A 14,673-nucleotide genomic window follows, 5' to 3' on the forward strand; every position below is an offset into this window, starting at 1 on the left:
AAGTACCTACATCTTCGTGGGGAATCATAGGCGCTTGGGCTTGCGCCTCAAATGCAAGCCTCAAATGCAAGCCTCGATTCGAGCATCTCGATGAATGGTTAACAACAAAGTTGAAGCCCAACAAGTACGCATGCCAGGATATGATCCTGACGGAACACTCAAGATCTTGACTAAGATACTACAGGACCAGAAAAATACTTGCATTATACCCACCACACTGCTGCAGACTACTGGAAGAACACTCGTCGCCACACTGAGAAATAGTTACTGTATGGAAAATCGAATGACTAATTCACCGTTACGCGCTGGCTGCAAAACATCGGCCCGTCATGAACAACGATGGAGGGGTTCGAGCGGGTCAACCGGGCGGCGACGGCGGCGCGGGCACCTCTGCTGGGTCCAGAAAAAAAAGGAAGGAAAGTCGGAGGCAGAAACCGCCGACCTTGCCGAGACTGGAATGGGCGTTTGAACTATGAAGACGGCAACCTTGCGGCTGATGTCAGAAACACCACGAGGCATCCGTCCTCGTAGGTGCAGGCCCCAGAGTAGGTACCCTGCCCTGGTTCGTCCTTTGATCGCAACTTGCGCGTCTGCCAGTGGAATTTCGCATGCTAAATTGGGACCCTCTGCGGAATCCTCCATGCTCGATTTGCCTGTTCCCGTGCTTCCCGTATCCACTCTTTCAGAAGGACCCCGGAAGCCGTGCCCCGTTTTCGTCGAATCGCACCGTGTCATCGCCGACGCTCATAGCGTGGCCATACGGTGCCCAGTTCCTCCTCCAACACTGACGACCGGGACGTTGAGCTATCCTAATCCACCTAACCTACTTACCATACCCACTGCCCGTCATCGGGTCAAGGCTGTTCATTCATCACCAACATATTTCTATTTGGTCCAACTGTCCACTACTGGTTGTAATATCCGTGTACCATTAGACGTCCACGACAACGAAACCGCCCCTGCGTTCCCTCTTGTTCTGTCCGACTCCTCTTCTCGCTAGCCGCTCCCTGCCGCGCGCATTTCCTGGTCTTGTACGCCGCCAGCTACCTCATCCAACCTCGACCTCAGATACCCCAGAACTCTCGCCATCCGGATGACATGACTCGGGACGTTCGCCGCCCTGAGAAGGGCCCTCAGACCGAAGCCGGCCTCGATGCTGAACTTCTAGCCGGTCTCTGGGAAGATGCGCCTCTCGCGCGCCTGCCCTCTGATGCGCCGGCCGAACTGAAGGATATGGTACAGATCATAGAGAACCCGAAGCGCGTCTACGCTATCCACCGCGCCAGCCGCCGGCACAACTTCCAGATTCTCGTAGAAACGTGCGTCTTCAACTGTTATTCAGCCTCCATTGTGTGTCCTCCATACTAACAAACCCCTGATTAGATACGTCCAACAGCTACGGTACGGATGTGACTCCAAGTCATGCACAACCTCGACCTGCTTCTCCTGTCGCAAGCGTCTCGCAGGCAAAGCGCCAATACGCAGATATAACATCACGAGCGCAAGGACCTTGGCAGTGTACCTGGCCAGCCAGGACAACCCAGAGACTGGGCTCTGTCCCTACCTCAATCCCCCGAAAGAAACACCGGCCGCCCTGAACTCGCTCATATTTTCCTCCAACCCCGCGCCTCCAGCATTCAGCGACCCCTTTTCGAAGCGATCCGGTACATCAGGCGATAGTAGAAGGCGGAAGTCAGGTTCGGGCGGCAGGGTAAATGGCGATGGCAGTTCCATGAGGGCTACCCAGGGTACCGAGGAACTTGGTCCTCGAGCAACAATATCCGCCACGCACGAACGCTCGCATTTCGATGCGGCAACAGGTACTGCACATCCTCCATTCAAGGTTGCCGAACGACCCGTCAACAAGGATTACCGTTCTTTCGCAGCCAATGTGTTTGGGACCGTCGCCTTCAAGATGTTGGAATGGCTCACGCCAGCTGGCCTGGATGCCATGTCCCAAAAAGTCGCGGCATTGGAGGTAGAGGCGACACAAAGTCCTTCCAAAGAAGAACCGCAAATGTTCCGTAATCCATCAGGCCTGTCGACGCCTTTGCAGTCAACGCCTCCCTTGACGCAGGCAGATACGAGAGATTTGGGCGAAGTCTCTCAGTCGACCACGGAACAAGGATCGGATGCAGTCCTCGCTCAGGGGTCACAGACACTGCATAACCCAAGTGCAACGATGCCCAGCTCACGGCCTAATAAACCCAAGAGAAGTTCAAGCACTAGGGTGCGGGCCAACTCGAAGCCTAGTAGGAAACTCTCCATCGAGCCATACCCGACATCTTCACTGCCCGAAGACGTTACGTCCGGATTGTCCTCCCCAAGGACGAACGGAGGAGCTTATGAGAAACCACTGCGGCCACCAAAAGCGTCTCACGTTAACCCTTACGCCATTCCAGAAATACCCTCGACACCATCATTCTTTGATAATGTACCGCCTCAAAGCCACGCCGTAACGATTGTCCAAGAACCAGACTCAATACCCAATACAAACTACGCCAACAGCAAACCACCACAGCCAGCAGAAACTCCAGTTTCCCATGAGCCGGTCTCAGAAGCTCAACCTTTGCGGGTTACAAACTCCGCCGAAGATTCGAAACAGAATCAAGACCCGCTGGAGGTATCGATCGCCGACAGCTTGCTCCCACAATCGTTAACAGTACTCAACGTGGAGGTGGTTGATCTCGTGTGCGACATTCTCCAGGACGACGGTACATCAGAGTCCCACCTCCTTGATCCCCCAAGGATTACCAGCACGTACACCACACTCAAGGACCGGGCTTCCAGAATGCAGAGGAAACAGAGCTCCCGAGCCACCTACCCAAAGAGACTCCGGAGACAGTGGAAGCTTTTTATTGAGCAAAGTCTGTTCAATATCTTGAGCGACCCCGTTAGTTTAGTCGCATCCTTTGTCAAGGACGACGAACTGCTCGATTCCCATACCATATGGTACTGCATGCTGAGACTCACACGAGTGGCTCCAAGCCTGGTGTTTCACAGTTTGTGGATGGCAGCTGGGAGCCTGTTCAAAGCACCCAAGTCACTGCAATCCCTTCGTTCCCCCGCTGCCAGAATGTTCCGCCGAACCGATCGATCTCTTGCCAATGTCGAAGCAGGTCAGCTCCTATCGATATGCCTCCATGCGCTGGTGGCCGCGGCCCCTTTGATTACAGACTCCCGAATCCTTTTCGACATGTCTCGAATCCGTTCTAATGGACTAACTCTCGCCGGAAGCGGTGCCCTCGCGCGGCAGCCAGCTTGGCTCTGCCTTCTGTATGAGGATGCCTTTTCAAACGATCTGGCACTCCGGCTGGCGAGGCGTTTGTTCACCGCCATATCCGCGCGTAGGTGTTTTGCAGATCTGGCTGCGCAAGATGACAACCTCGAGGACAATAAAGAGGACTTCGACGCCCTTCGACCCCTTCTGTCCCAACTTGACCTACTTAACTCGTACTCATCTTCCACTCCTGGGGTGGGCCAGCTCGAGCGAGCTGGCCACGAGTCCAGGGTTTCTACGCTACTTCTAGACTGGGCCAAGACGGTGATGCTTCAGCAATGGGACGGCCAGCCTGAAATCTCATACGATAGCTCCTTTGGTGGAGCGTTGTCGCTGATTGCTGCTATGTGTAAGTTCTGAAATCATTACATGTGAGATTTCCCATTCAACTGACCGCCCCACCAGACGAAAAACGACAAGACTTGCTTCTTGGAGACATACAATTCCGCGTGGATTACTTTGCCGAGAGGCTGGACTCAATCAATATGCCTGTCGCCTGGCTCACCCATACCTCCTCGAGACAGAAGAAGCACCTATTGGACTTTCCCTTCATCTTCGAACCATCTGCCTTGGTGTCTTATTTCCGATCCATCAACTTCTCGAAGATGAGCCGAAGCTATGAGGAATCGAGCTCGCTTCAAACACGTATGAAGGCGATCGTTGCTCCTGGAGGCCTCATTACCAATCCCCATCACAAGCTTGTTCTGCAAGACCTTCTGAAGACAGCCTCCTCAAAGTATTTGATCCTCGAGATTAGTCGTAAGAACGTCATCAGGGATGCTTTCGATCAACTCTGGCGGCGAGAAGCAAGAGAGCTGCATAGACCGCTCAAGATCCATCTTGGCGAGGAAGGTGGCGAAGAGGGATTCGATTCGGGCGGAGTTCAACAGGAGTTCTTCCGCCTCGCTGTTGCTGAGTGCCTCAATCCCGATCATGGCGCTTTCACGGTCGACGATAGGACCCGCATGACCTGGTTCGTCCCGGGCTCCGTTGTACCAGCCTGGAAATTTGAGATCCTTGGTCTGTTGGTGTCATTGGCTGTCTATAACGGCCTGACGCTACCCATCACATTTCCCAAAGCCCTTTACCGCAAGCTCCTGGGCGAGCCTGTGGATGAATTGCATCATATCGCCGACGGATGGCCAGACCTCGCGATGGGACTGACGACACTACTTGAATGGGACGAGAAACAGGGTCTTGTCGAAGACGTCTTCGCACGCACATACGAATTCTCCGTGTCCATGTTTGGACAGCCCATTTCTCGGGAGATGGATGGGAAGGCTAGCAGCTGGCCCCAGTTCGAGGCGACTGCTAAGACGTCGCTTGTGGACGGGAATCCCGAGGATGCTCCGCTCGTCACCAACGAGAACAGGAACGCGTACGTCAGCGACTACATCAAATACCTGACGGATGTCTCCATTCGTCCGCAGTACGAAGCGTTCGAGCGTGGATTCCGAGCTTGCTTACATCCCAAGGCACTCGGGCTCCTGACTCCGCCACTCCTCCAATCACTCGTGGAGGGCGTCCAGGAGATTGACATTTCTGAACTGCGCCGATACACCAGATATGTCGGCTGGGACGCGACTCACCGCGGCGTCCGGGACTTCTGGTCGATTGTTAAGCGCTACGACGAGAAGATGAAGAGGCGGCTGCTGGAGTTCGTCACCGCGTCGGACCGTGTGCCCGTCGGTGGCATGAAGAATATGCAATTCGTCGTGCAAAGAAACGGTGAAGAGGAGGGCGAGGGCGGACATTTGCCCACCGCGTACACGTGTTACGGTACGCTTTTGCTGCCAGAGTACAAAGATAAAGATGTCCTGAGAGAGAGGCTTTCCATGGCATTGGAGAACGCGCAAGGCTTTGGGTTTGCTTGAGCGAGCTTTCTTGCGCGAGGAGTTGGTTGTTTGTTAGAATTAGCGGAACAAAAAAGTATCTGGGCACGGAAGAGACATGGGGCTTTTCGTCGGGCTTGGGATCCTTGGCGCTCACTACTTGCATTGGGAAGAAGAATATTGAGGTTCTGCATCCCTGATTTTTCATGGTGTTCTCTTGGCTATGGTGACTTTATTATCGCGATTTCATGTGGTTTGATATGAGGTCCAATTCCAGACCTCTCGGCTCTTCCTCGTCCATCGGAATCAATCCAGTAGCCATGGTATGATGAGAGACAAGACCGGGGTTTTCTCTGTCGAGTTGACCTGGTCGACACACAGCTGTAAGCACCTTGACTTTCCCATACCATAATTCCCACGCTTTCAACACATGCCCGCAATCCTCAACCAAGCTCAGAGAAACCTTGCTGTCCATGAAACTTATCTCTTTAAGGGGATCGTTAACCCAACCCGGGATGGCTGGTATCCTCCCAGGTTCACGAATGAATGGAACATCCCGTTGTCCTTGCCATAGACGCCATTTTCTTCCAGAGTGAAAGAGTATTTTGCTTTTCTTTCGCACTGCCCTTACTGGACGGGCAGCCTCTTCTAAAGTGAACCGTGGGAAGTGCAAGGTTTGATGGACCAACGACCTCTGTGGCTCAAAACTCACGACAACTCGCTCACTTTGGCCGTGCCGGGAAGCCATCTCCGATGGCTTCAACAGTTAGAAACGTGACAGAACGAAGTCATTTTAGAACCCTGGTTGCCCGGTCTTCGCATCATTCCGCGATAAAAATCCTATAAGAAAGAGCCTCTTTCCTATCATTACTGGCATCCTTTCTATTATACATCCCATTCTTCATTCCAATCACGCCCTCATTGAGTACTATCCAGTACAACATACACATTCTCATCTTGAGGAATTGCTATACCCATCTGCTATACCACACTCACCCCCAGCCACTTACACAAGGCACTGCCTTACAGCAGCCAGACTCTTAACCTTGACCTCAGATCAGAGTATCAAGAGATACAATGGATTCCATTGGCAACATCGTCAACAAGTCCGGTCTGGAGACTGCTACCACCACAGCCGCCATCACTTCACCAAGCGCGCCAGCTTCAACCGTGAACCTTCAGCAGCGCATCGCCAAACGTCGCCGCGACTGGACACTCACTCTCACAGACGGCCCCGTCTCCTCTCCCGGTCCCAAGGCAAAGTACCGTAGATCCCGTAGCTGGAGCACCAGAATCGGCGTCGACGCCCCGCTCAACGCAGAGCGGCAGATTCCAGTCATGTACGCGATTGCCATGACAAAGAGCAAGAGTAACATCCCATCCTCCCCCTCCTCCCCCTCCCCCTCCTCATCTTCATCTTCATCTGCTATCGAGGGTATCGTCAATGATGAATACCCTCCGGACGCCGAGGAGTACCGCATCTGCCCCGACACAGACTCACCTCGCTACAAGCACGAGTCTGATGTCGGACTCTGGAGCGGGCCCCGTTCCTCGCCCGGCCCGAAGGTGAGGTACGCCCGGTCTCGCTCCTGGAGTTCCAGGCAGTCAGATAGCGGGTACTCCTCGGTGGAGGAGTGTGTCGAGAGCGAGGGCGACTCTGATGACGGCTACACGCATTTTACGTTCCTTTCTGGCGCGGACTATTTCGATAGTGAGTCCGGTAGTGACTGCTCCAAAGGTGATTATGATATCGCCATGATTGACGTGCCTCTCATTGGCGTTTCTGGGGATGGCGATATAATCATGGTTGACATCTCTCCCATGGATTTCCCTGGGGACGGCGATATCGTCATGGTCGACGCTTCTCCCATTGCCGCTTCTGGTGACGATGATGACGATGAGGACATCTTGATGGCCGACTATAGCGGAGACGACGACGTCTCAATGGCTAATTATGTCGAAGACGATGATGTCGAGATGTCTGACCACAGCGAGGACGTCGATGTCGAGATGGCCGAGTACGACGACGAAGAAGTGGACATCTTAATGGCCGACTATAGCGGAGACATCGACTGCGACATCGAGATGTTCGACTATGTCGAAGACAGCGATGTTTACATGATCGACTATGTTGAAGACACCAGAACCAACGTCTTCGACTACAGAGAAGTTGTTGAAACCGACAGCTCCTCCGAGAGTGGCGACTCCGTCGATGACAGGTTCGTTGTATACAACAGCGAATACGAGGACGACTCCGAGGACGACTCAGAGGACTTCGACCTCGCTATGGGATACTACAGCGACGGCGACTCTTCCTCGGACGAGGGATACTACCCGGATCCCGACATCGCCATAGCAGACGACAGCGATGCCACCACCGTCACCATATGGTCGTTGGACGGCACCACGCTCATTCGGGACTCTCCAAACGGCTCGGGCAGGTACTCGCCTCCCGTGCTTTCTGATCGGCCCGAACCTGACCTGATTTCGGAGTATACACTCACCCGCTGGGTCAACGGAGTGTCCGAAAGGATAATGTATGTCGACTTCGACTACTCGGGCACCGAGTATGATGAAGAGTTGCCCGTTGTGGAGCTTAGATTGCCCGAGAATGAGAAGGATCACTATGAGTGAACGATGCCGCATTGTCGTTGCGCTCCTCCCAGAGATTCTTGACCGCTTGAAACGGTCTTGAATGGGAGTAGTGGTGATCCGGCTCACGTTCGCAGAATTAAGTAAGCATAGGATTAAGGGGCTTTGTCGAGGCTGCCGTCGGAGTTGAACATCACCATGGAGTCGATGGTGTTCACCATACTGCGACGCAAAAGGTTCACTTTCTGGATTGCTTACTGCCAAGCCGTTGAGATGGATGTGATGTAGACTGACGCAAGATGATGATGGCTGCATGGGAGAGATCGAGGCAGCGAGAATTTCATGGGCGGGTGTCATGGGCTGGTGTCATGAACCGGTGTCGAACTCTAACTTCCACCGCCCTTCATCACTACCTGGCAGGAACACATATTACACAACACCAATAGCCTTAGGCTACAGCTATTGCGAGAGTCTAGAGGACGGTGTAGAACTATAGGACATGAAGAACAGGGGGTATTGCGATGTACTGAGAACTGCCGAGTTGAATACCGCCACTCTCATCGACGGACAGTACTAGAGAAGGCGAAGGATGAAGGATATGCATTGGGTTCGCGAGCCTGAAAGATATTTCATCATCAGAGAGATGGCTCCACGGTGGTACGCAAATCTTCGTCAAGAGATGAACCAATGATTCCATTATAGCATAGGACACACAATTCTCTCTTTCTCATTAACTGACTCGCACCATGATGTGATATAACTACCTGGCTCCAATTCGTAGTATCTTCCATACGCACACCATATGCCATTATTGCGACCCGCTCAGAATCCTTCCTGTCAAGTTAAATCATATGCCCCCGAGGGGTGATCTTGACTCATCAAACATCACATTCGCTCAGTATCTCGGACCCATGATAGCTTTCAGGAGCTTCTCATACGGTATGTCACCCACTTCAGGACCGTAGCGGTCAATCGCGACCTGGCAGAGATCGATAGCACCTTGCTCCAAATCTTCCAAAATTATGTTTTCGTCAATGCGATGATTTGGCTTGGAAGTGTCGAGCAAACGATGAAAAGATGTTTGGTGTAAGTTTCTGATGTCCCACATCAATTTGAATATTGCGATGAAAAGTTCTTCCGTCTTTTCCGAGGAGCCAGAGGGAATAGGCTCAGTCTGTGTGCTGTGGTCCATATGCGTCAATACCGGCCGTGGCGAATCGAGGCTGGCGTCGACTCCATCTGTATACTGTACTGGTACCATGGCACGGATCGGTGGAGCCTGGTCGACTCCTTCCACCGACATCGTCGGAGGCGCATTCACACTAGACGACCCTCTGCCAATTGTACCTTGGGCGTGTCTCACAACATCAGTCTCTGCAGATTGCGCTTTATTCACCGATGCAGAATCAACCGCATCTTTTACCTCCTGGTTGATACCGCCATTCTCAATAGCTTCTGACAATGGCTGTTGTTCATGCCTGGTAGCCAGGCCTGGGGCCCGTGATAGTGCTCTGCGTTGGAAATGAGCAGACGAAATGGTAGGCAGCGGGATCGGTGATGTGGAAATCAACGTCGTCTGGGAAGAACACTTTTGCTTCTTGTAAGATGGATTGTCGATCATACCAGCTTCTTTTCTCTTGACGAAGTTGATCCTGGTCGTCTGAGCTCCGTTGCCTCGCTCCGCCGATCCTTGGACTTTAGCGGGTTCGATTTCCGATGTGTGAGGTCTGAGGATTTTTCCCTCTTTAATCACACCCTGGGGATCTTGATTGGGCTCTGGAGTCCCTGGGTGCGTGGTACCCATTTGCGTAACACTCATTTCAGGGACCTCTTTCTCCGCCCTACTTCCGGCTGAGAATGGAAGCTGACGGCGGGGAGGAAGCATGTCTTGAATCTGGGTGCTAGAACTAGGTCTTGTTATTCGTTCGTCATACTTGGCGAAAGTGACTTCATCGGTTGATGGGCTGAGATTCCAATGACGGAAGTCTTGCGAAGCTGGCGGTGGGCGTACTGATGGCCGTCGTTGGGAAATCGTTGAAGGTGTAGAGACCGCGAACCTGTACTCTGTATTCGACGGAGCTGTTTGCGATGCGTATTCATTTGGCATCTCTGTGAATGCAGTGCGAGATCGGCTGAAGGTGTAAGGTTTTTCAAGTCCATTTGAAGACTGGTGAACAGACCCTGCGCGTTGACTGACGGACGTTAAAGGCCGGTACGTCTGCACAGCTACACTGCTGGCTCGAGGTATCGAGTGGCTTCCTTCCGAAGGAAATTGTGTCCCCGGAGGCGACCCCAGCCGACCTTGGTATTCTTGTCGTATCGCACTTGCATTATGCCTCGAGGAGTAGGGTTGGGTCGCAGCAGAAGTTTGAAAGTCGCCTGCAACCGAGGATGACCGAAATTGCTGCAGTGGAGTGGGCTGGCGACGAGATGATTGCATCGGTCTGGCCTGAAAGCCGAGACTTTGAAAAAGGCCTAGTACTTGGTCTTTATCACTCTGGCTTTTGAATCTTAGACGGATCTGTTGATCGACCTACAAATGGTCAGCAGACATCCCCGGTACGAGCATAGAATGTGAACGTACGCTACGAAGGCTCTCTCTAATGACCAAGATATTGGCCCCGGGGCAGTAGCCCAGCATGTAGTCGGCGTCTCTTGGAATAGCTCCATCTCGACTTCCAAGACCGAGCTTGAGCTACATTCTGTCAATAAGCGCGTGCTGTTCAGACTATGAGGCGACTTACAGCCTGCGCCCCCTGTCTCGGCACAATGAGAACATGGTTTGGTTCTCTGTTGGCATTGCCTCGGGATCCCATAGCATCTGCGAGAAGTATCTCCTGTTTCAAGTTTAGGACGGCATTTTCGACGCTGGAGGTGCATAACCAGTCTTTCTCACGGTGGCGTCTCTCGGAGATTGTCGCATGGATCAGTGTGAACGTCCAGTTCTGGGGTTTCTGTCCTTTGGGTGGCATGTTCGGCGATACACAGAGCCGTGCTTCTGATGGTAGTATGTGTTAAAAGTAGAACCTTCAAGTATACCTATAGCTCGAGAAAACGAGGTCGACCAAGTCATCGATACCACCAAACTGTGTAGTTAGTAACATGAGGCAGGGGTGTATAGCATTTCATTGGTGATGGGGTTCTTGGATGGATTGAGCAGAGTAAAAGCAATGATCAACGAATACTCCATATGAGGGTTGAGTAGTGGGCTGGAGACAGTCACAGGCCAAGTGAGGTTGAATGGTGGTTGCCCTGAAGAACAAATAGGAAGGAACCCTGACTCTGGAGAGTAGGCAAGTGACAGTCGGGGCAGGGGTCTAGCTTCTCTCCAGTCTTCACCCATGCCTCGAGCTGCAGATGGAAGGTGCAGCTCATGTGGACCCGATCCTAATCGGGATTTAAGTGGTACCCTTAGCGCAGGGACCACCAGATTGAACTCGCAGTCACGTGAAGATAAGCGCAGAGGTTACTAGGGATTTCTCAACGTCGCGTAAAGGCAAAACACGGTTGGTTGGTTGTCCCGGCGCATCACTACCGATCGCAGAGGGCCCTGAACTTGCGCAAGAGCACACTTCATCCCCACCCTCTTCCATTGGGAGTCGACAACGCGTTTTACAACACACAGATTCAGGCAGTTCTTGTCGCAACACCTCGTGCAACCTTTTCCAACAACTTTGGTCCTGTAGAAGAACTCGAAGCTCTTCTGCGAGCCTCACACCGGGCTACGATCTCGAACCAGTGAACCCGACTTTGCTAGCAGGCTGCCCGTTAGTTTGCCTCACCCCGAACGTACAATTCCATCTGCGCGTCCACTGACAGGGATCCAGCAGCCTGCTCGATCGACCGACCCATCATGGCGCCCAAAGAAGCTGAGGTCGAGCTTCATGCTATCAGCCGAACCCCCGAGTATGAGGATTTCATGGCCAAGCTGAAGGCCTACCACCAGGAGCGGGGCACTACTCTAGAGGCCGAGCCCAAGGTCGGACCGGTATATCTCGACCTCTACAAGACTTTCACCCACATCTGCGCGAACGGTGGCTATGATAAGGTGTCTGATGAGAAGCTGGCCTGGCGCCGGATGGCGGAGCAGCTCGGCATCCACTCGTCCAACGTTGCCTCAACTGCCTTCTCGTTGAAGGAGAAGTACTACAAAAACCTTGCTGCATACGAGATCAAATTCTTCCACGGCAAGGAACCTCCACCAAAGGACATTTTGGAGGATGTCTCTGCTAAGGGTGGTGGTCTTTTGTCTCGAACCAGAGAGAACTTCCGTGGAGCGAAGCGCGACAGTGGCACGGCTGCTGACTCTGCCGCGGCTTCTGGCGATGATGGCACCCCTACACGAGAGCGCCCGACTCCAGATGCGGCACCAACATCCAGCGTGAGAGCTTCTCGTGGCCTACGCGAGGCACCGCCCCAGAGAGTCATCTTTCAACCCGATACAGGCCCTGCTAGGCCGACTCGCCACGTCTCTGGCCAACAGCCGAGCCACCTCAACACTCCTACCCCAGGCGGCCATTCAGGCAGTCATCATGGAACACCGCAACAGGTTCAGCACACTCCCGTGCCTCTTCCTCACCAACCAAGAGCTCCACCGCGTGGACCGAGCGGCAGCTACAATCCGCCCAACCCAGACAACACGTCGGCATCAGTTGAATCTTACCTTCCCCGCTCGCTTCAGCCACCGAACCAGCAGCACGTTCTCCCCATGCGCCCTGTCGATACACCAAGCAACAATCCGGCCGAATTTGCTCGCCGCCGACATGTAGCTCGCTCCCTCCTGGAGCCTCCTCGCCGCAGTGGACCCTATCCTGGAGGTAAAGACATCCTCATTCTCTCGTCAAAGTGTATCAAGCCGTTAACTTGTGTTCAGTTGGATTCGAAGGGCCCAATATCTACATTCGCTGTCTGATGGCTTTGCGCTCTGCCATCTTTGAAGAGCAGCAGTTCGCGCTCTACCATTTGGTCAAGATCAGTTATGAACGCCACGACAAGTTCAAATTCGAAGGCTTCCCGGGCCTCAGCGAAGGTCTCGTCGAAAAGGTTCTGGAGATTGGCAGCATTTTCTATGATGTCAAGTGGAAGATCTCCTGGGTTTCGCAAAACGCCGCCGACAATTTCGACACCCTCGATGGCAATGAAGGAACCGAGGACATTCTGGAACGTATCGACAGTTTGGAGCCAAAGGAAGTCAACGAACTCATTGTACCTGAGCACCTATCTGATCAGATGGTCCTCGTCAATGAGGCTGCTTTGACTCTCAGGAACATGTCACAGCTCCGTGAGAATGCTGCACACTTGGCTGAGTTTTTGCCGATCAAAGACCTGATTTGCATTGTCTTGAGTCTCCCCAAGCACGAGTGGTTGGTTGAGTTGAAGCACCAAATGTTGGACATTGCAGAGGCTTTGACACCCTACTTGGAGATTGACTCTCGCGATCCCCTCTACAAGGTCCTCATGAAGCAACTGAAGGGCTCCGATGATCGGGGTATCATTCTCACGGCTCTTCGAGCACTTGGTCGTATCTCGATGAATCTTGAAGCCACCAACAGGCTGGACAAGGTTCCTACGGCTATCTTGACCAAGATTAGCGAGCTGATGCTTCTGAATGACGACGAGCTCAAGGATGCTTGCCTCGACTTCCTCTACCAGTACACTGCGGTTGTCGGCAACGTGGACAATTTGGTCAAGTCTCTTAACTGCGAGCACCTGATCCATCATCTTGTTCGTCTGCTTTCGCACAATGCTAGACGATACCAGGTGGAAGAGGTTCTGAAGCCCGCGCCGAAACCGGCCACCAGCAACGACCCGGCCGCCATGCCTGAAGACCTGTTACAGGATCTATTGAAGCTAGAAGAGCCGGAGAGATGCAACCAGTGGGTCAAGTGCTTCTTCGAGGAAGTCAACGACTCTTTTGTCACCCAAATCGCAGCTTGGCAGGCGTACCAGAATGCCTTCAAGGCCGCTCTGCAGGCCATTGACCAGCCTCTCATCACTCCGGCGGACTTCATCAGAAACAGCTGTGCGGCGTATAAGAGCTCCAAGGCTGAAGTGTGGGCTGGCACTGGAAATCCCGGCCAGGTTCAGCAGAAGTTCATTATCCGCGGAATCCAGTGTCGACTTCGACCTGTGGGCCTAGACGGCCGGGTCTTTGTCCGTTGTCTATGGGACTCGGCTTCTGGTCGACCCAACGAAAAGTGCGGTCACTTTTTCGGAACCAAGGAGACCATGTGGAAGCATGTCGTTACTACCCATCTCAAGTGGGTTCGGAATGACAAGGGTGGTTTCGACAACAAGGAGGAAGAGGTGAGATGCCAGTGGGCTGACTGCACCAAGTACAAGAAGCCTACGAAGATGAAGCTCGCCCTCATGGGCCACCACCTTCAAACCCACTGCTGCCAGAGCTTCAACGGCATCGCCATCAACGAGAAGAAGGCGCAAGCAGGACCCCAGCCTAGTGACAGTCTTGTGGTTCACTTTGAAGAGACTGCCACGGCTCCCGACGAGCAAAACCCCGCAGCTCCTCCTCAAGCAGCCGGCATCCCTCTCAGCGCGGTGCTGATTCTTCGCAATATTGCCCGCAATGTGGTCAAGACAAGTGCTCAGGAGGATCTGCTCAAGCAGCATGAGCTTGGAGGTGAGGCTGGTGGCTGGAACGAGCGCCTGTTCCGCAACGTTCTTCCCCGTCTCTACGAGATTATGACCGAGAATAAGGTTCTAGTAAGTTTTCTCAGCTGCTACTTATCCCCATTATGGCTACTGACGCGGAATCTCACAGCGGTCTCACGTTTTCTCCCTCATCGAATTCGCCGAGTCGGAAAGAGATTTGTAGGCGCATTCCAACAGCCTGCCTACTTACGATGCGCCATGCGTGGTGTTACGTTGCAGAGACCTGACTGGGCAGATGCTCTGGGTCCAGTCTGGCGACAAGGGGCTAATTTGGCCTTGATACACGACCGTGGACACCAT

The 14,673-nt window shown here is 53.2% G+C and overlaps 4 protein-coding genes across 4 annotated transcripts; 3 read left to right on the forward strand and 1 right to left on the reverse strand.

Annotated features, from left to right (window-relative positions):
• Positions 1-1,098: 1,098 nt before the first annotated feature.
• CPAR01_12635 (HECT-domain-containing protein) lies at positions 1,099-5,154 on the forward strand (the record flags this gene model as incomplete). Its single annotated transcript, XM_060496890.1, has 3 exons — positions 1,099-1,319; positions 1,384-3,629; positions 3,686-5,154. The coding sequence occupies 3 exons, from the start codon at positions 1,099-1,101 to the stop codon at positions 5,152-5,154; spliced, it is 3,936 nt and encodes a 1,311-aa protein (XP_060344423.1).
• A 1,035-nt stretch (positions 5,155-6,189) lies between these two features.
• CPAR01_12636 (uncharacterized protein) lies at positions 6,190-7,746 on the forward strand (the record flags this gene model as incomplete). The annotated part of the gene is made up of 1 exon (XM_060496891.1): positions 6,190-7,746. The coding sequence occupies one exon, from the start codon at positions 6,190-6,192 to the stop codon at positions 7,744-7,746; it is 1,557 nt and encodes a 518-aa protein (XP_060344424.1).
• Positions 7,747-8,599: 853 nt separating this feature from the next.
• Positions 8,600-10,676, reverse strand: CPAR01_12637 (uncharacterized protein; the record flags this gene model as incomplete). The annotated part of the gene is made up of 3 exons (XM_060496892.1): positions 8,600-10,237; positions 10,289-10,399; positions 10,449-10,676. 3 exons carry the CDS (start codon positions 10,674-10,676, stop codon positions 8,600-8,602), a joined length of 1,977 nt encoding a protein of 658 aa, XP_060344425.1.
• An 881-nt stretch (positions 10,677-11,557) lies between these two features.
• CPAR01_12638 (arid/bright DNA binding domain-containing protein) lies at positions 11,558-14,536 on the forward strand (the record flags this gene model as incomplete). Its single annotated transcript, XM_060496893.1, has 3 exons — positions 11,558-12,521; positions 12,578-14,424; positions 14,483-14,536. The coding sequence occupies 3 exons, from the start codon at positions 11,558-11,560 to the stop codon at positions 14,534-14,536; spliced, it is 2,865 nt and encodes a 954-aa protein (XP_060344426.1).
• Between the last annotated feature and the right edge of the window lie 137 nt (positions 14,537-14,673).

This window comes from Colletotrichum paranaense (genome assembly GCF_030867605.1).
Source record: "Colletotrichum paranaense strain IMI 384185 chromosome Unknown Scaffold_11.1, whole genome shotgun sequence".
Taxonomy (NCBI): Eukaryota; Fungi; Ascomycota; class Sordariomycetes; order Glomerellales; family Glomerellaceae; genus Colletotrichum; species Colletotrichum paranaense.